Here is a 24,857-nt window from a genome sequence, read left to right as displayed (position 1 = left end):
ATGAAGGAACAGAGCCTAATGGTTCTGTTGACACCATATATAAGCCCACGTTTTACCAGTTACGTTTAAGTGATATTTAAAATCTGTTGTTAAAAATAAACTTCATTAAGTCAGAAAAAGATAAACAAATACCGTATGCTAACACATATATGTGGAAACTTAAAAAAAAAAGGTTCTGAAGAACGTAAAGGCAGGACAGGAATAAAGACACAGACATAGAGAATGGACTTGAGGACACGGGGAGGGGGAAGGGTAAGCTGGGACGAAGTGAGAGAGTGGCACTGACATATATATACTACCAAATGTAAAATAGATAGCTAGTGGGAAGCAGCTGCATAGCACAGGGAGATCAGCTCGGTGCTTTGTGCCCACCTAGAGGGGTGGGATAGGGAGGGTAGGAGGGAGACACAAGAGGGAGGGGATGTGGGGATATATGTGTACGTATAGCTGATTCACTTTGTTATACAGCAGAAACTAACAACACTGTAAAGCAATTATACTCCAAGAGAGATGTTAAAAAAAAAGAAAAAGAATGTATACATAAATGTACCACTGTCACTTTGCTGTAGAGCAGAAATTTACACAAAATTCAACTACAATAAAATTTTTTTGTTTGTAAAAAAAACAAAATAAACTTCATATATATGAGATTTATGTTTATGTAACACTGTATGAGATTATATAATACATACATGAGATTTAGTACTTAGATTTAGTAAGGAAGTTCTCACGTGATTATGGAGGCCGAGATGTCCCACGATCTGCAGTTTGAAGGCCTGAGAACCAGGCGAGCTGGTGGTGTCAGATCCAGTCTGAGATGGAAGACAGGAGAAAACCTGCAGACAAAGTGAATTCTCTTCCTCAGCCTTTCTTTCTAGTTGGGCCTCCCAGGATTGGATGAGGGCAGTCTGCTTTGCTCAGTCCACACATTCAACTGTGAATCTCATCCAGAAACACGGCAAAGACACCCCCAGAATGATGCTTCAGGCAAATACCTGGGCATCCCTTGCCCGGTCAGGTTGACACACAAAATTAACCATCACACCAGGTAGATGTGAAAACCCGGCAGACTGCAGGGCTCAGGCAAAAGTCCAGCTCCTTAGGCTGAGGAGGAAGTGCTAAAGAACAGGATGTCAGAAGTTTCCAAACACTCTGCTTCCATTTCAAAGGTTACTATCCACAGGTTATTACTGAAGTATAGGTTTAAAGGGACTCAAACTGTGCTGGCAAGATTCTGGCAAAATAAAGATCCACATGCCTCAGAAGATCACCAATGCACAGCTTGCCTCGGATAACATTTAGGAATATCACTGCCAAACACTAACTCAAGGTGGAAACACACCAGTACCACGCTGCAAAGGCAAAGGGCCGAACAGTCTGTAACTAGGTCAGGTTTGCGTGCTCTTGCACAGGTCCACGCAGCACTGCTGAGCACACTGCAAGGTGGTGATGCGTGGTCGACTTAGGACAGCAGCTTTAGAATAGAGGTTCTCAGTTTCCCTACTGCTGTTTACCAACCTTGATATAACTACAAAATCACATTTCAAGGTCAGAGATCTGTCAGTTAAGATGCTGTTTGGCTTTTATTTGGGAGAAAGAACTTGTTTGAAGAGAAGATACTGATCTTAATTTCTGCGTGTGTTAAGAACATCACCCTGTGGTGCAACCATCACAACTACCTATTTCCAGAACTTTTTCATTAGGGCAAACAGAAACTCTATGCAGATTAAGCAATAACCCCATTTCCTGCTCCCCCTGCAGGGGAGAGGTAATCTCTGTTCTACCTTCTGTCTCTGAATTGGCCTTATCTAAATAGCTTTTGTCAGCGGGATCATACAATATTTCTCCTTTCCTGTAATGGCTTATCTCACTTGGCATGCTTTCATTTCAAGATTCGTCCACATTGCAGCCCACACCAGAACTTCATTCCTTTATATGGTGAATAATACACCGCTGTATCTAGATACCATATTTGACTTATCTATTTACCACTTGATGAGCACACAGGTACTCTCTACCTGTTGACTGTTGTGAATAATTCTGCTGTGAACAACAGTGTACGAGTATCTGTTTGAGATCCTGATTTCAAATCTTGTGGGTATATACACCTAAGTGCCAGGACATACAGTACTTTTGTTTAATCTTCTAAGGAACCACCACACTGCTTTCCACAACTCCAGCACCATATTACATTCCTACCAGCAATACACGAGGGTCCCCATTTCTCTACATCCTCACCAACACAAATTTTTTGCATTTTTAAAAACAAGAGCCATCATAATCCGTGGGAAGTAGTATATCACTGTTTTGAATTTCCTATCGACTAGTGATGCTGTGTATTTTTTGTGTGTGGATCAGCCATTTCTATATCTTCTTTGGAGAAATGTCTATTTGGGTCCTGAACCCATTTTTAATCAAACTGCTTGTTTGTTGTTGACTTGCAGGAGCTTTAAATATGTATTCTGAATATTAAGCCTCATCAGGTGTATGATTTATAAACATCTTCTCCCATTCTGTAGGCTGACTTTTTACTCTCCTAATGCTGTCCTTGGAAACACAAAAGTTTTTAATTGTGATAAAGTCTAATTTACCTTTTTTTTCTAGTGTTGCCTGTGCCTTTGGTATCATATCTACAAAATCACTGCTGAATCCATCTCTTGAAATATCCCCGATTTCAACTTTTTTTTTTTTTTGGCTGCACCACGTGGCATGTGGGATCTTAGTTCCCCAACCAGGCATCAAACTCACGCCCCATGCAGTGGAAGTACGGAGTCTTAACACCACTGGACCACCACAGAAGTCCCTCAAAGTTTTAACTCTTTAGATTTAGGTCACAAGACGTGACACCATAAAACTCCTAAAAGAGAACATAGGCAAAACATTCTCTGATGTAAATCATACCAATGTTTTCTTAAGTCAGTGTCCCAAAGCAGCAGAAATAAACCCAAAAATAAACAGATGGGACCTAATCAAACTTACAAGCTTTTGTACAGCAAAGGAAACCATAAACAAAACGAAAAGACAACCTATGGACTGGGAGAAAATATTTGCAAACAATGCAACTGACAAAGGTTTAATTGCCGAAATATACAAACAGCTCACACTACTCAATAACAAAAAAACCACCCAATCAAAAAATGTACAAAAGACCTAAACAGACATTCCCCCCAAGAAATACAGGTGGCCAACGGGCACATAAAAAGAGGCTCAACATAGCTAATTATCAGAGAAATGCAAATCAAAATTACAAGGAGGGGGATTTCCCTGGTGGTCCAGTGGCTAAGACTCTGCACTCTCAATGCAGGAGGCCTGGGTCTGATCCTGGTCAGGGAACTAGATCCTACATGCTGCAACTAAAGGATCCTGCATGCTGCAACTAAAGGATCCTGCATGCCGCAACTAAAGATCCCACATGCTGCAACTAAAGATCTCACGTGCCACAACTAACACCTGGTGCAGCCAAATTAAAAAATAAAATACAATGAGGTACCACCTCACACAGGTCAGAATGGCCATCATTAAAAACTCTACAAGGGGGGGGGGCTTCCCTGGTGGCGCAGTGGTTGAGAGTTCACCTGCCAATGCAGGGGACACGGGTTCGTGCCCCAGACTGGGAAGATTCCACAGGCGGTGGAGCAGCTGGGCCCGTGAGCCATGGCCACTGAGCCTGCGCGTCCGGAGTTGTGCTCCGCAACGGGAGAGGCCACAACAGTGAGAGGCCCGCGTACCGCAAAAAAAAAGAAAAAAAAAAGAAAAAAGAAAAGTCTACAAGGGGAGGGAGCCTGTGCTCTAGAGCCTGTGAGCCACAACTACTGAGCCCATGCGCCACAACTACTGAAGCCCATATGCTCTAGGGCCCACGTGCCGCCAACTCCTGAGCCCGTGGTGCTGCAACTACTGAAGCCCGCGTGCTTACAGCCTGTGCTCTGCAACAAGAGAAGCCTGCACACACCTCAACGAAGACCCAGTGCAGCCAAAAAAAAAAAAAAAAAAAAAAAAATGGCTACAAGGGACTCCCTGGTGATCCAGTGGTTAAGAATCCGCCTTCCAATGCAGGGGATGTAGGGTCAATCCCCAGTCGGGAAACTAAGATCCCATGTGCCGTGGGGCAACTAAGCCCACATGCCACAACTACTGAGCCTGAGCACTCTGGAGCACACATGCCACAACTAAGATCCTACATGCCACAACTAAGACCCGACGCATCCATATAAGTTTTTTAAAGTGTACAAATAATAAATATTGGAGAGGGTGTGGAGAAAAGGGAACCCTCCTAAACTGTTGGTGGGAATGTAAATTGGTGCAACCATTATGGAAAACAGTATGGAGGTTCCTCAGAAAACTAAAAATAGAATTACCATATGATCCAGCAATCCCACTGCTGGGCACATAGCCAGACAGAACTTTAATTCAAAAAGATACATTCCCCTATGTTCACTGCAGCATTATTTACAATAGCCAAGATATGGAAACAACCTAAATGTCCATTGACAGATGAATGGATAAAGAAGATGTGGGGTGTGTGTATGTATATACATGTATATGTGTGTACACACACACACACACACACACACACACACACATGCTCTGTAATATTACTCAGCCATAAAAAGGAAAGAAATAATGCCATTTGCAGCAACACAGATGGACCTAGAGATTACCATACTAAGCAAAGTCAGTCAGAAAGATAAATACCATATGATATCACTTACATGTGGAATCTAAAATACAACACAAATGAACATATCTATGAAACAGAAACAGACTCACACACATAGAGAACAGATGTGTGGTTGCCAGGGGGGAGAGGGGTGGGGTAGGGATGGATTGGGAGTTTGGGATTAGCAGATGCAAACTAGTATATATAGAATGGATAAACAAGGTCTTACTGTACAGCACAAGGAACTATATTCAATATTCTGTGATATGCCATAATGGAAAAGAATATGAAAAAGAATATGCATAACGAAGTCATTTTGCTGTATGGCAGAAATTAACACAACACGGTAAATCAACTATACTTCAATAAAATTTTTTAAAAAAAGATTTAGGTCTGGGCTTCCCTGGTGGCACAGTGGTTAAGAATCCGCCTGCCAATGCAGGGGACACGGGTTCAAGCCCTGGTCCAGGAAGATCCCACATGCCACGGAGCAACTAAGCCCGTGCTCCACAACTACTGAGCCTGCGCTCTAGAGCCCATGTGCCACAACTACTGGACCTGTGCGCTACAACTACTGAAGCCCGCACACCTAGAGCCCGTGCTCCACAACAAGAGAAGCCACCGCAATGAGAAGCCTGCGCACTACAACAAAGAGTAGTCCCCACTCACCGCAACTAGAGAAAGTCCGCGTGCAGCAACAAAGACCCAACACAGCCAAAAATTAATAAAATAAATTTTAAAAAGAAAAAAATATTTAGGTCTTTGATTGGTTTTATTTTTTTATTTTATTTTTTTTGCAGTACGTGGGCCTCTCACTGTTGTAGCCTCTCCCATTGCGGAGCACAGGCTCCGGACGTGCAGGCTCAGCGGCCATGGCTCAGGGGCCTAGCCGCTCCGCGGCATGTGGGATCTTCCCGGACTGGGGCACAAACCCGTGTCCCCTGCATCAGCAGGCGGACTCTCAACCACTGCGCCATGAGGGAAGCCCGGTTTTAATTTTTTTATATGATGATAGGTCCGGGTCCAAATCATTCTGCAGGTAGATGTTTTCTCAGCACCATTATGATTTGTTGAAGGCACTGTGCTTTCACCGCTGAATGGACTTGGAACCTTTGTCAAAATTCAATCCACCATGAATGTGAAGATTAATTTCTGGGATTTCTATTCTGTTCCACTGGTTTACATGTGTATCCTTATCCCGGTACCACACTGTTTTGATTACTATAGTTTATTTATTTATTTAGCTGTGCTGGGTCTTAGTTGTGGCATGCAGGATCTCCGTTGCTGCGTGCGGGATCTTCGTTGTGGCATGCGGAGTCTTTTAGTTGAGGCATGAGGAACCTTTTAGTTGCAGCATGTGGAGTCTTTAGTTGAGGCGTGCAGGGTCTTTAGTTGTGGCATGTGGAATCTAGTTCCTTGACTAGGGATCGAACGTGGGCCACCTGCATTGGGAGCGTGGAGTATTAGCCACTGGACCACCAGGGAAGTCCCCTGTAGTAAGTTTTAAAATCAGGAAGTGAGAGACCTCCAACTTTGAGCTTTCAAACTTGTTTGACTATTGAGGGTCCCATGATTTTCTACATGAATTTTAGGATAAGTTTTTCTATTTCTGCAAAAAACGTCACTGGGATTTTGATAAGGATTGCGTTGAATCTGTAGATGGTTTCCCAAGAATATTAATTTTTCTAATCCATGAATGTGAGATGTCTTTCCACTTATTTACATCTTTAACTCCTCTCAGCAATGTTTATAGTTTTTACTTTACAAGTCTTTCTCACCTACCGAGTTAAATTTATTTGTAGGTATTTTATTCTCTTTGATACTCCTGTACGTGGAATTGTTTCCTTCATTTCCTCTTTGGATTGTTCATTTTTAGTCTATAGAAATGCAGTTGATGGGAACTCCCCTGGTGGTGCAGTGGTTAAGAATCCTCCTGCCGTGCTCGCTTTGGCAGCACATATACTAAAATTGGAACAATACAGAGAAGATAAGCATGGCCCTTGCGCAAGGATGACACGCAAATTCGCAAAGCGTTCCATGTTTTTATTAATAAGGCAATTATATTAAAATATCTCACTAAAAAAAAAAAAAAGAATCCGCCTGCCAATGCAGGGGACACAGGTTTGAGCCCTGGTCCGGGAAGATCCCACATGCCATGGAGCAACTAAGCCTGTGCGCCACAACTACTGAGCCTGCACTCTAGAGCCCACAAGCCACAACTACAGAAGCCCGCGCGCCCAGAGCCCGTGCTCTGCAACAAGAGAAGCCAGAGCAATGAGAAGCCCATGCACCGGGACAAAGAGTAGACCCTGCTCGCCATAACTAGAGAAAGCCTGCACACAGCAACGAAGACCCAATGCAGCCCAAAATAAATAAATTATAAAAGAAAAAAAAAGAAAAAGAAATGCAGCTGATTTTTGTGTGTTTTGTGTGTTCACCTGAAACTTTGTTGAACTAGTTTATTAGCTCTTAGCAGGTTTTAGTTTTTTAATTTTTTGGTATGAAATCTTTAAGGTACTCCACGTATAAGACCATGTATCTCTTTGCTTTCCAATTTGGATGTTTTCTTTCTTTTTCTTGCCAAACTGCTCTGGCTAGAACTTCCAGTAGTGTTTGGAATAGAAGGGGTAAAAGTGGGCATCCTTGCCTCGTTCCTGATTTTAGAAGACAAAGTATTAGTCTTTCACCACTGAGTATAACGTTCACTGTGCGTTTTTCATACATGGCTTTTATTATGTTGAAATAATTTCCTTCTATTCCCAGTGTTTCGTTTTCATTGTGAAATGGTGTTGAATTTGTCAAAGGCCTTTTCTGCATCAACTGAGATGACATGGTTTTTTTCCCTTTCATTCTGTTAATGGGGTGTATTCATGATCGCTGTTTGGTTGTGGAACCATCCTAGCATTCCAGGAATAAATCCCACTTGGTCACGGTATATAATCCTTTTAATATGCTGCTGAATTTGATTTGCTGGTATTTTGTTAAGGGCTTTTGCATCACTGTTCATAAGAGATACTACTCTGTGGTTTTCTTTTTTTTGTAGTGTTTGTCTGGCTTTCATATCAGAGCAATGCTGGTCTCACAGAATGAGCTAAGAAATCTTCCCCCCTCTTCAATGTTCGGGAAGAATCTGAGAAGAACTGGTGCTGTCTTTAAATGTCTGTTAGAATTCACCAGTGGAGCCATTAGACCCAGGGCTTTTCCCTGTCAGGAGGTTTATGATAGCGGATTCAGTCTCCCAGCTTGACCCAGGGCTTTTCCCTGTCAGAAGGTCTATGATAACGGACTCAATCTCCGAGCTTGACCCAGGGCTTTTCCCTGTCAGAAGGTCTATGATAACGGACTCAATCTCCCAGCTTGACCCAGGGCTTTTCCCTGTCAGGAGGTCTATGATAACGGACTCAATCTCCCAGCTTGACCCAGAGCTTTTCCCTGTCAGAAGGTCTATGATAACGGACTCAATCTCGCAGCTTGACCCAGGGCTTTTCCCTGTCAGGAGGTCTATGATAGCGGACTCAATCTCCCAGCTTGACCCAGCGGCACTGTCCCAGAAACAAAGAATGGAACAGAAGCATTCACAAAAGACACATGTAGATGGGAAATCAGTGTGTGTGATTAAAAAAAAATTTCTAGTCAGTGAGGAAAAGATGACAATACAATGAAATACTGAGGCAACTATGCATTTGGAAAAAAAGAGTCTGACATCACATCATACAGAAGAATTCCAAACGTGCTAAGTACTAGGAAAAAAATAACCATTGTTTTTATTGTCCTAGGAAAGGAGAAGGCCTAAGTATAATATGAAACCCAGAAAACAAAACAAATTGACAGACATGACTACAGAAAAGTTTTTATACTACAAAAACACAGCATCAACCAAACCAAGCCAAAAGAAACAAGCCAGGAACACTGCGACATGAAAAAGCGTTGATATTCTTCCTATATAAAAAATATTCTTACTATATAAGAAATAGTCTTGATACATATATATGTTTTTTGGGGATTTTTTTGCGGTATGTGGGCCTCTCACTGTTGTGGCCTCTCTCGTTGCGGAGCACAGGCTCCGGACGCGCAGGCTCAGCGGCCACGGCTCACGGGCCCAGCCGTTCCGCGGCATGTGGGATCTTCCCGGACCGGGGCACGAACCCGTGTCCCCTGTATCGGCAGGCGGACTCTCAACCACTGCGCCACCAGGGAAGCCCAGTATAATCTTTTTAATATGCTGCTGATAACAGTTTGCTCTGAGGAAAAAAGACGCATTACCTTCAAAGCAACAGCCGTCAGACTGACAGTTAACTTCTTTTTTTTTTTTTTTTTTTTTTTTTGCAGTACGCGGGCCTCTCACTGTTGTGGCCTCTCCTGTTGCAGAGCACAGGCTCCGGATGCGCAGGCTCAGCGGCCACAGCTCACGGGCCCAGCCGCTCCGCGGCACGTGGGATCCTCCCGGACCGGGGCACGAACCCGTGTCCCCCGCATCGGCAGGCGGACTCTCAACCACTGCGCCACCAGGGAAGCCCCGCTCTACAGTTTTTTAAAAACCCTCACCTGAGCTTTCAAGAACAAAAGCCAATTCACAAAAGAAAAATAAATGGCTAATCTTTTTTTTAAAGTTTAATCCACTTATCAAAGAAATGGAAATGTTAAACAATGAGGCACCATTTAAATTTTCCCCACTAGTTAAACTGGCAAACACTAAGAAAATTGACAATTGGCAACTATATAAATAGAATTCTCCAACTACAAATATTAAGTACACAACCTTCCTGGGGGTACTATAGTAATGAGTAGCAAATTTTACGTAGGTATGACCACTATATCTCAGGGAAACTACCAGGTAAGTGGACAAAGATAAACAGTAAATGATTTTGCGACAGAGAAAAGATAGAAGTCCCTGAAGTGTTCATTGAGAGGACCGTTAGCCTACGCCAGCAGCAGCAGCGCACAGCCACGAGCGACAGCAGGCACTGACACGGACGGGTGCTGAGTGAAGTCTTTAACAAGCAAGAGACACAGAGTGTGCACTGTATGACCCCCTTTAAACAGAAAAATGTAAGTCTGGAAGTACGGTCACCAACTATCGGAAGGATGACAGAAAACCATTCACTTTAAGACTTCTACACTGCTTCTGTAATTTAGAAACAAGTCATTCTAGGAAAAATCTAGCCACCTAGCAGTGAGGTCCCCCCTGCTCCTCTAAAGAAGTGAATGAGCAGGGCTCCACATAGGTGACAGCTTCTCCGTGGCTGAAAGGGTCCTTTACGTTTCCATGACGTCATCTTGCCAATTAGGATACTGCAAACGCCACTGCAGTATGAGCAAGAGCCAAAGAAAATTAGAATAGGCAGGATCCTGTGGGCACTTAGTCCCCCCTGATCCATGGGAGATACGGGCAAACCCCAGTGGATGCCTGAAACCACACACAGCACCCAACCCTGTTCACTGTGTTCTTCCTATACATACACACCTATGATAAAGTTTAACTTTCAGTCAGGCAAGCAAAGAGATTTACAGCAATAACTAATAACAAAACAGAACAATTATAACAATATACTGTAATAAAATATGAATGTGGTTTCTCTCAAAAGATCTTCCTGTACTGTACTCACCCCACCTCTTCTTGTGACGTGAGAGGATAAAATGGCGTTGTGCCACTGCTGGCCTTCTGACTACACATCTAAAGGCGGACCATCGCTTGGAGCGATCCCAGATGGTGGGGCCATGGCAGTGTCAAGGCCTGGACGTCTGGAGCGGAGAATGTGGACAGTTGGGGATTCCAGGTGGGAAGGAGGGAGATTTCATCATGCTACTCAGAACAGCACGCAATTGGAAATTACGAATTGTTTACTTCTGGAATTCTCCATTTAATATTTTTGGACCACGGTTGACCGCAGGTAACCGAAACTGCAGAAAGCGAAACTGGGGATAAGGGGGGACCAGTGTACTCTCATTTTCCAGCAGTGGAAACTGAAGCTTAGCAACTCCATTGAGATCCATCCCATGGCCCTGCTTAAGGAAGCCTCTACAATCCTCCAGCTTCTGGTCCACCAATTTCAAACAAGGTGAGGAATTTTCAGCAGGGAGCACAACAGATGTGTGTGTGTATGTATCTATCAAAAGCCACTCGGGGAACGTATTTTCAGTTCTTTCTTTCATACGGTTACCTTTGGAGGGAAAACATAAATTAGTCTAGGATCTGGGAGTTCCCTGGTTGCCTCGTGGTTAGGATTCAGGGCTTTCACTGCCGTGGCCCAGGTTCAATCCCTGGTCCGGGAACTGAGATCCTGCAAGCTGCACAGTGCCCGCCCACCGCAAAAGGCTTATTGGTTTAAATAAATAAGTCTGGGTTTTACCCTAAGAACCTCTCCTAGAGCAGGTAGAACATCTATAACACGTGTTTAAGACACACATATACAGGTCCCAGGGATTCAGTGAAAGGTGGGAATATGATGGGAATAACTTAGGAAATGAAGCTGGTGGTGCCTGAGCAAGGCAGGACGCCAACAGACAGAACACAGAGATGAAGGGGAGTGGTAGGAACCGAACTGTAGGAAGCAGGGAACGAAGTGTGGTCAGGAAAAGGTTAAATACAGCAAGTCAGGGCAACACAGGGTCTGCATCAAAAGGACAAAGCCAGGAAGACAAGCTGGAGACAGTTTGTGTAGAAAAACATAGAGTTCTGCACCAGGGAAGGAATGGGACCTAAGGACCACTTCAAGACTATCCAGTAGCACTTCACAAGAAGGATGCGGGGGGGGGGGGAGCTGGGCGAGGGTACTGAAAATGTAGAAGGCAAGGGAGGGCTCACACTCAAACGTTCCTTTCACGCCTACTTCGGGCAAATCGAATTGAGATTAACCCACTTATCATTTAAAAGAAATAAATTTCTTACAACAGGAAGCTGATTTGTGAGAGAAGATTTATGGGCAACTTGGCATTCTTTTTTGCATTTAAATTACTAGCTAATGGAACAAGAATCTACAAATGAGGCACCTTCCCCCAACAGCTATTACCCACGGAAGCCAGCCACTGTAAAGCTAGCACCATTTCTCCAATATTTCCAACTCTGTGCTTTCCAAGTCAAGCGCCTCTTGATCCCTTGTGCAGTGTGACTCACTCTAACCAGTGAGCTGTGAGCAGAAGTGACGTGTCATCTCTGGGCTGGAACACTTAATCACGGGAGCAAGACCCTCCAACAGTTCTCCTTTACTTTGCCAAGACAGCCAACAGCGTCCCACACTGTTGTGGCTGCTTCTTCAGCTGGAGTAAGGATGACACAGAGCCCCTGGAAAATCCATACTGGACACGCTGGCCTTTTTTTTTTTTTTTTTTTTTTGCCGTACGCGGGCCTCTCACCTCTCACTGCCGTGGCCTCTCCCGTTGCGGAGCACAGGCTCCGGACGTGCAGGCTCAGCGGCCATGCCTCATGGGCCCAGTCGCTCCGTGGCATGTGGGATCTTCCCGAACCAGGGCACGAACCCGCGTCCCCTGTATCAGCAGACAGACTCTCAACCACTGCGCCACCAGGGAAGCCCCCACGCTGGCCATTTTGAGATTATTTGTTACTACAGAAAAACCCAGCCAATTCAGTCAGATGCTGCTGGAAAACTCACTACCTGGAAATTTACATTTCAAAAGAAACAGAATAGTCAAAGCATCCCTCTTTTCAAAAACACTTTAAAAGAACACTTAAAAAAGATCACTAAAGTTTACAAAGGCTATTCTCTTCCGTAAGGTGCTATTCTGGGCTTCCCTGGTGGCGCAGGGGTTAAGAACCTGCCTGCCAATGCAGGGGACACGAGTTCGAGCCCTGGTCCGGGAAGATCCCACAGGCCGCGGAGCAACTAAGCCCGTGTGCCACTACTACTGAGCCTGCGCTCTAGAGCCCGTGAGCCACAACTACTGAAGCTCGTGCGCCTAGAGCCCGTGCTCCGCAGGAGAAGCCCCGGCAATGAGAAGCCCGCACACGGCGACGAAGAGTAGTCCCCGCTCACCGCAACTAGAGAAAGCCAGCGCACAGCACCAAAGACCCAACACAGCTAAAAATAAATTAATTTAAAAAAAAAAGTACTTATCTTTAAAAAAAAAAAAAGAGGGCTTCCCTGGTGGCGCAGTGGTTGAGAGTCCGCCTGCCGATACAGGGGACACGGGTTCGTGCCCTGGTCCGGGAGGATCCCACATACCGCGGAGCGGCTGGGCCCGTGAGCCATGGCCGCTGAGCCTGCACATCCAGAGCCTGTGCTCCAAAACGGGAGAGGCCACAACAGTGAGAGGTGAGAGGCCCGTGTACTGCAAAAAAAAAAAAGGAAAAGAAAAGAAAAAAGAAAATAAGAAGGTGCTATTCTTCTCAGCATTCTTGGGGTTAAAGACACATCTGCCTGGATCCACTAACCTGGAATATGGAGCGCTAGTCGGGATACTGAGCATGTTCTTTCAGGCTGCTCTTGCTTCTGAAAAAAGATTCTGACAAGGCAAATGCTGCTGCTTAGTTTGAACTTGGAAGTGAAGCATCAAACAAGGTAACCATTAAGCTCTACAAAAAGTAAAGAGATTATTTGTCTGTGTGTATATATATACTCTGTTCAAGGTATCAGATTCATGTGTGGGGAGGGGGAAAACTAAGCCCACCTTCTCAAAGAACCAAGTTCCTTGGAAAGCAATTCTTGTTACGAGGACTTTGCAGCCCCTGGATCAACAGATTCTTGACTATGATGCTCCCACTGTTCTAAATGCAGGTGCCAAACCAAGAGCTAAGAGTCTGTATTAACAGACCACGACGACAGTGCCTTTTTTTTTTATTTGTTGGTAAGACAAAATGGAAAACGAGAGTTACACACAACTATTTTTCAATAGTTTGAACGTTTGATATGAACCCTAGATTATCTCAGGCATTTAGCCAATAAAACATTGCCCATAAACTGGTAAGAAGTGTCCACATGGGCTGACCGGCTCAAGAAGAAAACCAAGCTAACTGCTCTCTTTCTCCAGCCCATCCCCCCCAAACCAGCTCTTACTTTTAACCTGTGTTAAACGCATTTCTGAGCAAGTACCTCTCTGAAGGTTTAAGCATGCCACCTGTATTTCAGTCCTAGCCCCACTCATCCCTTAATGTGTGTTTCTTTAGGTAAACTATAAATCCATAACTGGGACAGCATCAGTCTTACCCAATAGGATTGTGACATCAAGTGAAAGGCTTACGCCCTATCCTAGCACCACCCAGTGAAGTACCACTTTGTTAAACATAAATCCTTCAACATGGCACTGGAGTTCGTCCCCTCCCCACCCCCGTCTGGCCCCCATACATACTGCCATTCCCCAATTTGAGGTACCATAGTCCCTCCATCTGCCCTACGTTCCCCCACCTCCATTCGTTTGCTATGCCATTCCCTCCAACTACAATGGCTTTCCCGAGTCTCCCCTCCATATCAATTCATCCAAAATCTACTCAGCACCACCTAACCCAGTCACTGAACACGTCCAGCATTTTTGTGACTCTCACCTGTCTTGTTTTTACAATTATTCCTAAACCTCCAGTGTTTTTTATTTGATACTCCCCACAGCTGTCAGCAGTATTTTCTTACAGTAGGCAATAAAACTGTGTCAAATAAACACAGAACACATAATTTATCATTCAGGAAGGCTATCCATATTAATCAGTGGCCCAGAAGCAAAACTTACATGCTACAGATAGTAAAACAGTGTCCAAAGTGAGAACTGGAAAAATATTTTTAAGTTTACTGAGTAATATTTCAAGATCCATGCTAGAATAATGATTCATCCCTGCCCTCAAGGAGATTCGAGTGGGGGAAGGGCAAGGGCATGTACAATTATTCCAATCAAACCGAGGCCTACAGTGGATGCACAAAGCTCAAGATCACGCAGCCAGAAGGCGGCTGGTCAAACACCAACTAATACCTAAATGGTCAGTCAGAACATGCAAAACAGACCTAGTCCTAGCACGTGTATGAGGGAATCCAAGTGTCAGACGGAAAAAGAACTTCAGTGAAAGCACTCTCTACCATGGCTAGATTTATACCCTGCAGGTGACACTTTGAAGCCAATTCCATCCCCAGGAATCAGTCCAGATTATAAATGCAAAAACTAACCCATAAGGGCAACTAAGGGGGGCTAACTGCTCACTAGACTGAAGTCATTCTGCTTTTCTATCCCCAACGGATTTAAAAAGCATTTACAAGAGGCAGTCTCAAGTTATGACACATATGGCTCCAGAAACAACCTCCCCACCCCCTCAAGGATTCCCCATGCTGGTACTGGAGGGAGATACGATGCTAGCACAAGGGCAAAATGAAAATAAGCGTCAGCAAAGATGTGGAATATCTGGAACTCTCACGTACCGCTGATGGGAGTGTAAAGCAGGATACAGCCTTGGAAAGCTGGCAGTGTCTACCGAGGTGCAGCACATACCGTTACGGACTGAATTTTGTCCCCCACCCCACCCCCCCCAAGAATTTATGAAGTCCTACCCTCTGGTACCTCAAAATGTCAAAATATGACTGTATTTGGAGACGGAGCTCTCAAAGGGGTGATTAAAGTTAAACGAGGTCATGAGGGTGGGCCCTCATCAGACTGGTGTCCTTGTAAGAGGAGGTTAGGACACGGACCCCTATAGAGAAAAGACCATATGCGGTCACAAGGAGAAGATGCTCACCTACAAGCCAAGGAAAGAGGCCTCTGAAGAAACCAACCCGGCCAACACCTCGATCTCGGACTTCTAGGCTCCAGAATCATGAGAAGATAAATTTCTGTTGTTTAAGCCACCCAGTCTGTGGTATTTGTTATAGCAGCCCTAGCAATATACAGATACACACGCTAAAACTTTCTACTCCTCCGCATTAACTTATGGAAATGTGTGCATCAGTCATCAAAAGACAAACCAAGAATATTCATACAGCATTTTTTTTTTTGGTCGCACCGCGTGGCATGTGGGACTTCCCTGACCAGGGGTTGAACCCATGCACCCTGCAGTGGAATCGTGGAATCTTAACCACTGAACCACCAGGGAAGTCCCGATACAGCATTATTTTTACCAGCCACAAACTACAAGCTACCCAAATGCCCATCAATAAGTTAATAAAAACACTACGGTGTATCATATAATCAAATACTACTGAGCAATGAAAATGGAGTTACCACTGCACCCAACAGAAAATCTCACAGGCAACAATGACTCAAAGAAAGGGATACAAAAGGATACACAGTGTATGATTTACACAAAGTCGAGTCAGACAAAATTAAACTACAGTGTTAAAAATCAGCAGGAGGAGGGACTTCCCTGGTGGTACAGTGGGTAAGACTCCAAGTTCCCGATGCAGGGATCCAGGGGTCGATCCCTGGTTGGGGAACTAGATCCTGCATGCATACCATGACTAAGAGCCCGCACGCCACAACTAAGACTGAGTGCAGCCTAAATAAATAAATGAATATTAAAAAAAAAGGTAAATGGAAAACTAGAACATTTTTTTAAAAAGCAGCAGGAGGGGATGACAATGATCTGAAGGAGGCACAAGGGGGCTTATTTCTGAGTTTATGAAAACTCTCGAAGTTGTTCATTTATCTGTACGCTTTTCATATGCCCTACTGCAAATTCACAGTTCACTAAAATGTAGAAATGACAAGTTGCAACAACTTACTGATCCATTGTCACCACGGCAAAAAAACCTCATTATGGTACTGAATGCATCAGGTTCTTCACCTGTTGCCACTAAACATTTGAAAAATACAGCTAGTCTCCGGATCCCAGCTTCCCACCACTGAGTGTTTATCTAGAGGGGTCCCACAAGTCAAAGGATCCAAAGAATATCCAGGGCCCTCCAAAGTTAATCTCTCATACCATACTTTAAAAATTGAATCTCATTAAAGTATACATTCATAAGAATTAAATAACCAGTTAACACTCCAGTCTGCCTCAGAGTAGTGAATTGAATTTTTCTTCTTTTTACTTCTGAATTTTCCTACCTTTTTTTTTTAAAGAAATGACTTATTTAATAATCAGCAAAAGAGAAATGTCATTTTAAATAAAAAACAGTGGAAGAAAGATACGTTTTTATAAGGAGTCAAATGCTGAGTGCTTTACAGCAATCATGAATAATCAAAAAGCCAGGCTGGTGCATCAGAAAGAGCCTCAGCTGTGTTTCAGGAGACCCAGACTAGCATTAGAGTAGCCGGGCCACCTGAGCACCCAGGCTCGGCCACCCTCTTAAGCCTGCAGGGCTGCTGTGAACACCAGCTGAAATCCTATGTGAACTGTTAAGCACTAGGCAAACATTAAAAAACACTGAAAGACAAATATCATGTAGGAAAAGTTTCTACAAAACATGAATGCAGACTTCCCTGGTGGCGCAGTGGTTAAGAATCCGCCTGCCAATGCAGGGGACACGGGTTCGAGCCCTGGTCCGGGAAGATCCCACATGCCGTGGAGCAACTAAGCCCATGCGCCACAACTACTGAAGCCTGCATGCTTAGAGCCCGTGCTCCGCAACAAGAGAAGCCACCGCAATGAGAAGCCCGTGCACTGCAACAAAGAGTAGCCCGAGCTCACCACAACTAGAGAAAGCCCGCACACAGCAATGAAGAACCAATGCAGCCTAAAATAAATAAATAATTAATTAAAAAAAAAAAAGAACGTTCTTTAACAACCATCAACTGAACAGGACAGGCTGGAGGACTTTAACGTGGCTCTTAACCTGTGGGCTGCCCAAACGACCCAGATTTATTTCTGGGTCCCCTGGCCTGTAAGTACACAGGGAACTGCCGGTAGCCTGACTGAATAGCACATGTAAGAAGGCATTATTTTTCATAAAGTCTGTGCTATTACAATCAGGTTTTTTAAAAGTTAATTCATAGTAGCTTTGTTGTGTACTCTCAAAACAACTCAAATGGTAATAAATTTTTAAAATTAAAACTGCATACCAATATTGGAAACCAATGATGTAACTTTTTACTTCACAATGGAAATTTTAAAGTATTCCCTAACTGAGCTGAGCTTAAGTCCAGGAAAGGCAGTAGTAAGAGCAAGCCCTCTGGCTGTGAGAGGGTGGGGAGACCAGAGAAGGCGCTTCCCTGCACCTGGGGACGGGCACGCACGCAAGGCCACTTGAGAGCCAAGCAAGGTCCCTGCCTCCCTTGATGGGCTTCCTCAAACGTGCTCTGTGCGGACAGCAAGCAGTCCTAGACAACCAGGATATGGACAACAGAATCAGTGAGACTGATCTCCGTGGCAGTGACGACATCACCAAAACAGAGAGCCCAGGGCAAGGCCTGAGATCCCCTGCATTAAGCCCTGCATCTTCAGGGAGATGAACAAGGCCAATACTGCATGTCACCACTGGAACCAACTCCCAAGCTCTCTTCCTCCCCCATGGAGACATTCTGCAAGTAGCTATTCTTAAATTGTTTCTGAAATCACAGCCTGGAGTACTAAAATTGAAACTAGTCGGAGACAGTGCTAAAAAGCCTGTTCTGATTTCCCGCACCGCATCACTTTTACTTTTGATTCACAAATCACACTAACCACAGCCGCCATTAACAAGTTTTAAAATATAAGTGCAAACTATTTTTCTGTGTTTAATGCCATATGCGGGAAGGAAAAAGCAGAAAATACAAGGAAGGTGCGAGAGCAAATAACTGAAGAGATCAACACATCGCAGCAAACTGCAGACAGAAGCACACAGCTCTAGCAGACGGCAGTCACAGACGCAGGTGTGATCACGCAGAGGAACAAATGCCGGGAATACAACCGCCACCTTACAGGGGAGACAGGAAGCAGCAGAAAGCCAGGAGCAGCGAAGTGGGGGGAGCTAACTTCCCCAGCTCCAGCCTCCTTCAGGCATGACATCAGTGCCAGGTGAACCACCGTCTGGGCCTCATGCAGGAGGACTCCTCCAGACTTCCCCGGAACACCCGGACTCTAACTCCCAGACCAACAGCCTGGCGAGTTCTCCTTAGCCATATGTGAATTACGTAGATGGAGAGCCAGACAACTCATGACAGTAATAATGGTAAATATCTACGTCAAATCTCAGAGAGAAATAGTGCATAAAAGGACTCTCCCACGTGTGTGGTCTGGGTTTGCTACACCTTTGCATAGAAAGACTAACGCCAAACCGAAGGGCAAGGATGTTCTCAGGGCAGGTCCCTTTGGAAATTTATTATAAGCTAATCAAACAACCAAAACGTTCTGCTTCGCTTGGTGGTGGGGTCAGGAACTGGATTCAAAGCCACACTGTACTATAAAGCAATGCTCTTTGTTTATGGGGTTTGGGGCAGGGGTTAGGCCTGGTTGGCACCAAGAAATATTTTTGCTCCATGAGGTTGCTAACAATTACCTGAAAAAATGTCCAAATAAAGCTGTTTTAGAGTATCTTCTATATTCCACTCCCCCTTCTGTTTGTCTACTCCTGAAATTCTACCACAAATGCAAAACTCACGTCCCCTCTTAAAGAAGGGGAACCAGAGGACTTGTGGGACGTGGGGTGGCGGAGGGTTTTATCTAGGATGATACTGGTACTGAGACTGGGAGGTGGCACATGAAACTTTCACTGTCGGCTAAAGCAGCAGCCCCAGCCTGCCAAGTGCACCTCTGCTCAGACAGCCCCCGAAGCTGACATTCGCACTGTAAGATGACAGTGACACCAACCCCCTCTTCAGTGAACAACAAAAAATGCTGGAGAGCAAAAGGTAAAACAAGTTTAGAGATGAAAATTACCCTTCAAAAAACACGACCAATTTAGAAACTGTGATATTATCTTCTACGAACTCTCTTCAAAAGCAAACCAAATCAAATGCTGTTGTTAAAATGAACAAGGCTTTCAAGTTACCCAGAACACCGTGCTGCCTGGATTACTCTGAATGCACTTGCTGAGATGAAAAATAACTCCTTTTACAAAAAAATCTCAAATTCTACCGCCAAGCCATTCCACAAGAGAATTCCTGGCCGTGATCACTCACCATCTTTAAATTCCTTGAGGATAGGAACCAGGTCTATCTCCCTGAGTCAACAGGCAATGCCTGATACATGGTAGATACTCAAAACAGCTGATGAATGGATGAAACGCTACTCATCGTTACACTCCTCTAAATGCAAACAATACTTAAGGCTACCACACTTAATACCCACTTAAGTATATCAGGCTGGGTAACAAAGTTTAAAAACAAAAGAAAAGAAATGAGACTACAACAGGGCTTGGACAGGATCTTCAGGAGAAGTACTCACAACTCACTTTCCAGTTCTTAGACTCAAATCTGAACAAACTCTCCTAAGTCTGGAGAGAGAAGCACACCAAAAGAAGACTTTATCAATCCATGGATGAGAAGTCATGCGGGTAATCAGCTGCTTCAGTCACAAGGAAGAGACAAGAGCCTGTTCTTTTGGAATCCAAAGAGAAGATACAGTATTTTCAACAGGAAAGAACCACATGGCAGGACTGCCAGCCCAACTCATTTGACAGAAGACGTAGGTAACAAAAACTTTCAAACCTCAGTTGAGTACTCTGCTATGATGCTAGAGCTCCCAGTTTACTGGCACTACACTACTTGAAAACAAAAAACTGTGTTAAAACTCACAACTGCAAATGGAATATATTATGGTTTTAAGGCAGAACTAATGGCACCAGAAAAGGCTTCCAAAATGACATCACTAGAAAGAAAGGAGGCGGAGAGAGACAGATACCAGGTGGCAAAAGATACTTCACAAGCTTCAGGGGCATCAGAAAGCAGTACAATCCGGAGGCCGAGCACAGTGCTCTGGAGTCTGGGCGCCTGGACTCAAATCTCCGCTCCATAACTTATTACTTCTGCGACCTTGGGCAAATGACTTAACCTCTCCGATCTTCCATTTCCTTATCTATAAGTGGGCACAGTAATGGTACTTGAGAAGTCTATTCTGAGAATTAAATACAATAATCGGTGCAGAAATATCGCCACGCTGCCTAACATGCAGTAACCGCTCCAATGTTTGCTACTGTTATTTTCAATTTTCCCAGTTTTGCGAACCATTCCTTTCGGGGAAGCCCGAACTGAACGCCCTAAGCGGGCCCCGCCGCGGTCCGAACCAAACACAGCTCTGCACCCAGCCACCGTCTCTCCCCCAGCAAGTTTGGAAACTTCTTCCACGCCTCACCGTAACGTCTTTGTGATAAAAAGCTCCCAGTCGCGGGAGCCCGAGGCGCCCGAGGGAGCCCGGGACACGTGACCCGGGTCTCCGTGGACTCGCGGCGTCGGGGACCCTCATCCGCATCGGTAGGACCGGACGGCGGGCACGCGGCTCTGCCTGGCACCGGAGCAGAGTGGGCGGCGCCCCCGCCGCTGGTCGGCCGGCCCCCGCCCTCGGCCGCCGCCCCGGTGCCGGGCCGCCCAGGCTAGGTCGCCCTGGCCGTCTCGGGCCGGACGCCCCGGGAAACAGACGTGCGCGCCGCCAGCCGGGGTCACACCCGGCGACCTCTGACACCCCCGCGGACGCTCGGCCGGCCTGACGCCAGGCCCGAAGACACGGAGCTCCCCAAGAGGCCGGGCCGGGCCTGCCCAAGACGCGGACGGCGCGCACCGGCGACCTAGGGCCGGGAGGGGGATGGGGCCGGGCCGCCACTTACCGCGGCCGCTCCGCTGGGCTCCGGGCCGGGCGCGTCGCGAGGGCTCCGCCGAGGAGGAGACGAGGGGTCGACAGGAGCGAAGGAAAGTCCAAGCTCCGATTCCGGCGGGCTCCTCGGCCTGTCCAAGCTTCCACACCGCCGCCGCCGCCGCCTCGGGCTTTATGGCCAAGACTCCGGCTCCGCTCCCACTTCCGCCACCGCCGCCGCCCCGAGCGGAAGTACCTGTCACGAGACGCTAGACGCCAGGGCTGCGGGGGAGGAGCCCCGCCTCTACCGTGCGTCAAGTTCAGCCGCCTCGGGCCTGGGCCTGGGTCACGTGGCCCAAACATGTCTGCCCCCAGTGGCTGCGGCCATCTTTGAGGCCCGGCCGGGAGCAGGGTGGCGCCATGCTGGACCCACCCACCGATGCCTCAGCCCCTGAACTTAGCACCAAAAGAGAAGCAAAGAAATTGAACCCACTAGAGCTCTGCGAAGGACGGGGCACCCTACCCAGCTCCAGCTCCACCTGCACACATTAGAATCTACTCAGAACTTTGGCTCCATCTTCAAAAACATGCTCCTCTCATAGCCTTTTCTTACTGGTTCATGCAAACTTCATTCTTTTGGTTGCTGGGTACAAAAACTTTGGAATCATTCTTGATCCCCGTAGTGGGTTGAATAGTGACCCCCCCCTACACATCCTGGAACCCGTGGGTGTGACCTGATTTGGAAAAAGGGTATTTGAAGGTGTAATTAAGGATCTGGAGAGAGACCATCCTGGATTACCATGGGGGGGCCCTAAATCCAATGACAAGTGTCCTTATAAGAGACACAGAGAAGAGAAGGCCACGTGGAGATGGAGTCAGCGGCTGGAGTGAGTAGCCACAACCCAAAGAATGCCAGCAGCAAGAGCGGGGAGAAACGGTGTTGAGTTTAGACTTTTGTATTTGAGAGAACGTATTTCTGTTTTTTTTGGTTTTTGCGTTTTTTTGCGGTACGCGGGCCTCTCACTGTTGTGGCCTCTCCCGTTGCGGAGCACAGGCTCCGGACGCGCAGGCTCCGGACGCGCAGGCTCGGCGGCCATGGCTCACGGGCCCAGCCGCTCCGCGGCATGTGGGATCTTCCCGGACCGGGGCACGAATCCGCGTCCCCTGCATCGGCAGGAGGACTCTCAACCACTGCACCACCAGGGAAGCCCATTTCTGTTGTTTTAACTACCAAACTTGTGATGATTTGTGACAGCAGTTCTAGGAAACTAACTCAACTCCCCTTCTCTCGGACCCCTCATCCACAAGCTTCAAAAGATATCCGGAATGTGACTCCACCTTTTCTGAACCGCCATCATTTCTCACCTGGATTATGGCAACAACCTTGGTTTCCTGCTCCCACCTCATTCCCTATCCAGTCTTAACACAGTAGCCAGAGTAATTCTATAAAAATGTCAAACCATGTCATTCTCCTGCTCAAACTATTCCCATAGGTCAGAATAAAAACTAAAGGCTTTACAAACAAAAGGTCCTATCCTGGGAATTCTCTGGCAGTCCAGTGGTTAGGACTCTGCGCTTTCATTGCCAAGGGCCCATGTTGGATCCCTGGTTGGGGAATTAAGATCCTGCAAGCCGCCAAAAAAAAAAAAAAGTCCTGACCCCTTAGATACTTCTCGGACCTCATCTCCTTCTAACATCCCCTCTGATCAGTCTGCTCAGACTACACTAGTTTAAGAAAAGAGAAGGCACACGTGTAACTAAAGCCTTTGCAGTTGTATTTCTTTCGATCCGGACAGTTCTTCCCTCAGATATCTGTATGGCCACTCCCTCACTTTCTTCATGTTTTGACTTAAATGTCATCTTCTCAGTGAGAATGGCCTTCCCTAAATAAAACTGAAGTTCCTCTTCCTATCACACTAGACATAAAACATCCACTTGCTATCTCCCTTCCTGCTTTCTTGTTTCTTCATATTGCTTTCTTGTTTGCTTACTGTCCCTCTCCCCCACTAGAATGGCAGTTCCGTAAGGGTAGGGATTTTGTCTGTTTCATTCATTGCCATATCCTTGATTAGAACAGTGCTGGGGCACAGTAGATGCTCAGTGAGTACCATTTATAGAGTATTCAGGGCAATGCAAGTTGGAAATGGACTCCGAAGCCAAGAATTATGGTAATTCCACCCCACTCTGCAGCCATTCAAAATGCTAGGCTTAAAGAAACAACTAGAGAACACAGAAAAAGGCAGAGCACAAAAATAAAGAGACCTGTGAACCCCCAGCTTTCTAAGAAGCAGACCAAGATGGCTATTCAAATGCAAACATGGCTATTTCTCATGAAAAAGAAAGGACTACTCCGAAGAAACCCATCAGCCAAGAAGGTGGAGTCGGGAGCTGCAGAGAATTTTTCCCAAGGAGCAGGATTGGACCCTTATCAGAAAACTGACAACATGTGCCTAACTGGATTTCAAAATTGCTGTGACCCAGTCGTAGCTATGTCACTCCTGTTTTTCCCCTTTTGAAAAGAAGGGTCTGCTCCGGTTGTCATATGCTTGTCAACTCTGTTTGTTGGCTCTGTGCTGTGGAGAGTAGAAAACATGCCCGTAGCTCACAGGTCTTCAGATCAAGAGAAACATATTCAAGAAACTGTTCTTGAGGAATCACAGGAACTTCATCTTCTGAGGAGCCTCATTTGCACCAGGACCTGATTTACACAAGATCCACTATGAGCCAATGATGTACTGGGATGAGATTTTTAGGGCCTCTGGGAGGAGGTGAGCATATCTAGCACACAGGAGAACTAGACAAAATCTGTATCCTGAAGGTAGACCACGGTAGATTTACAAAAGTGGTAAATTCTTTGTTCCTCCTTCCTTTGAGTTGTGGAATCTACTTCCCTTCCTTTTGCATTTGGGTTGGCCTTACTTTTTTTTTCCTAATAAATTTATTTTTGGCTGCGTTGGGTCTTCGTTGCTTTGCGCAGGCTTTCTCTAGTTGTGGTGAGCGGGAGCTACTCTTCGTTGCGGTGTGCAGGCTTCTCATTGCGGTGGCTTCTCTTGTTGCGGAGCATGGGCTCTAGAGCGCAGGCTCAGTAGTTGTGGCTCACGGGCTTACTTGCTCCACAGCATGTGGGATCTTCCCGGACCAGGGCTCGAACCCATATCCCCTGCATTGGCAGGCGGATTCTTAACCACTGCGCCACCAGGGAAGTCCCTATATTATCTTTAAGTTTTAACTATGGGACTGTATTAACTACCAAATATTTAAATTAGGGACTTCCCTGGTGGTCCAGTGGTTAAGACTCTGAGCTCCCAATGCAGGGAGCCCACATTCGATCGATCCCTGGTCAGGGGACTAGATCCCCGCACGCCGCAACTGAAGATCCTGCACACGGCAACGAAGATGCCGCGTGCCGCAACTAAGACCCGGTGCAGCCAAATAAATAGATAAATTTTTTCTAATTAAAAAATATTTAGATTAAAAAAAGAAATCCACAGAGTGATAAATGGGATGCAGGCGATAGGATGGGCTTCTCGGACAGTGAGGGAAGTTGGAGGAGAGGTGACATTCGACACAGGTGGTGAGAAAGGCTCCCTAAGGAGGTGACATTTGAGCAGAGAGACCTGTTGACAA

At 45.9% G+C, this 24,857-nt stretch overlaps 1 protein-coding gene and 1 non-coding gene across 5 annotated transcripts in view; one reads left to right on the top strand and one right to left on the bottom strand.

The window, feature by feature from the left end:
- RAB7A (RAB7A, member RAS oncogene family) overlaps positions 1-21,712 on the bottom strand; it is a 59,160-nt gene extending 37,448 nt beyond the window's left edge. For 2 of the 4 annotated variants that reach the window (XM_060161010.1, XM_060161013.1), the window contains exon 1: positions 21,265-21,478. Coding sequence is in view for 1 of the 4 variants with exons in the window: in XM_060161015.1 (XP_060016998.1) it covers positions 732-836; positions 21,265-21,593 (434 nt within the window). In the remaining 3 variants the exon portion in view is untranslated. Of the gene's footprint in view, positions 1-731; positions 837-21,264 lie in introns of all 4 variants that reach the window. The other 2 variants (XM_060161015.1, XM_060161011.1) reach the window with 2 other exon arrangements.
- LOC132528334 (U6 spliceosomal RNA) lies at positions 6,599-6,705 on the top strand. Its single transcript, XR_009543206.1, has one exon. It is a non-coding gene; the product is annotated as a U6 spliceosomal RNA (small nuclear RNA).
- Positions 21,713-24,857: the final 3,145 nt, after the last annotated feature.

This window comes from Lagenorhynchus albirostris, chromosome 10 (assembly GCF_949774975.1).
Source record: "Lagenorhynchus albirostris chromosome 10, mLagAlb1.1, whole genome shotgun sequence".
NCBI lineage: Eukaryota > Metazoa > Chordata > Mammalia > Artiodactyla > Delphinidae > Lagenorhynchus > Lagenorhynchus albirostris.
Note: the sequence above shows the minus strand (reverse complement) of the source record. Positions and strands in the feature narration are given on the sequence as shown.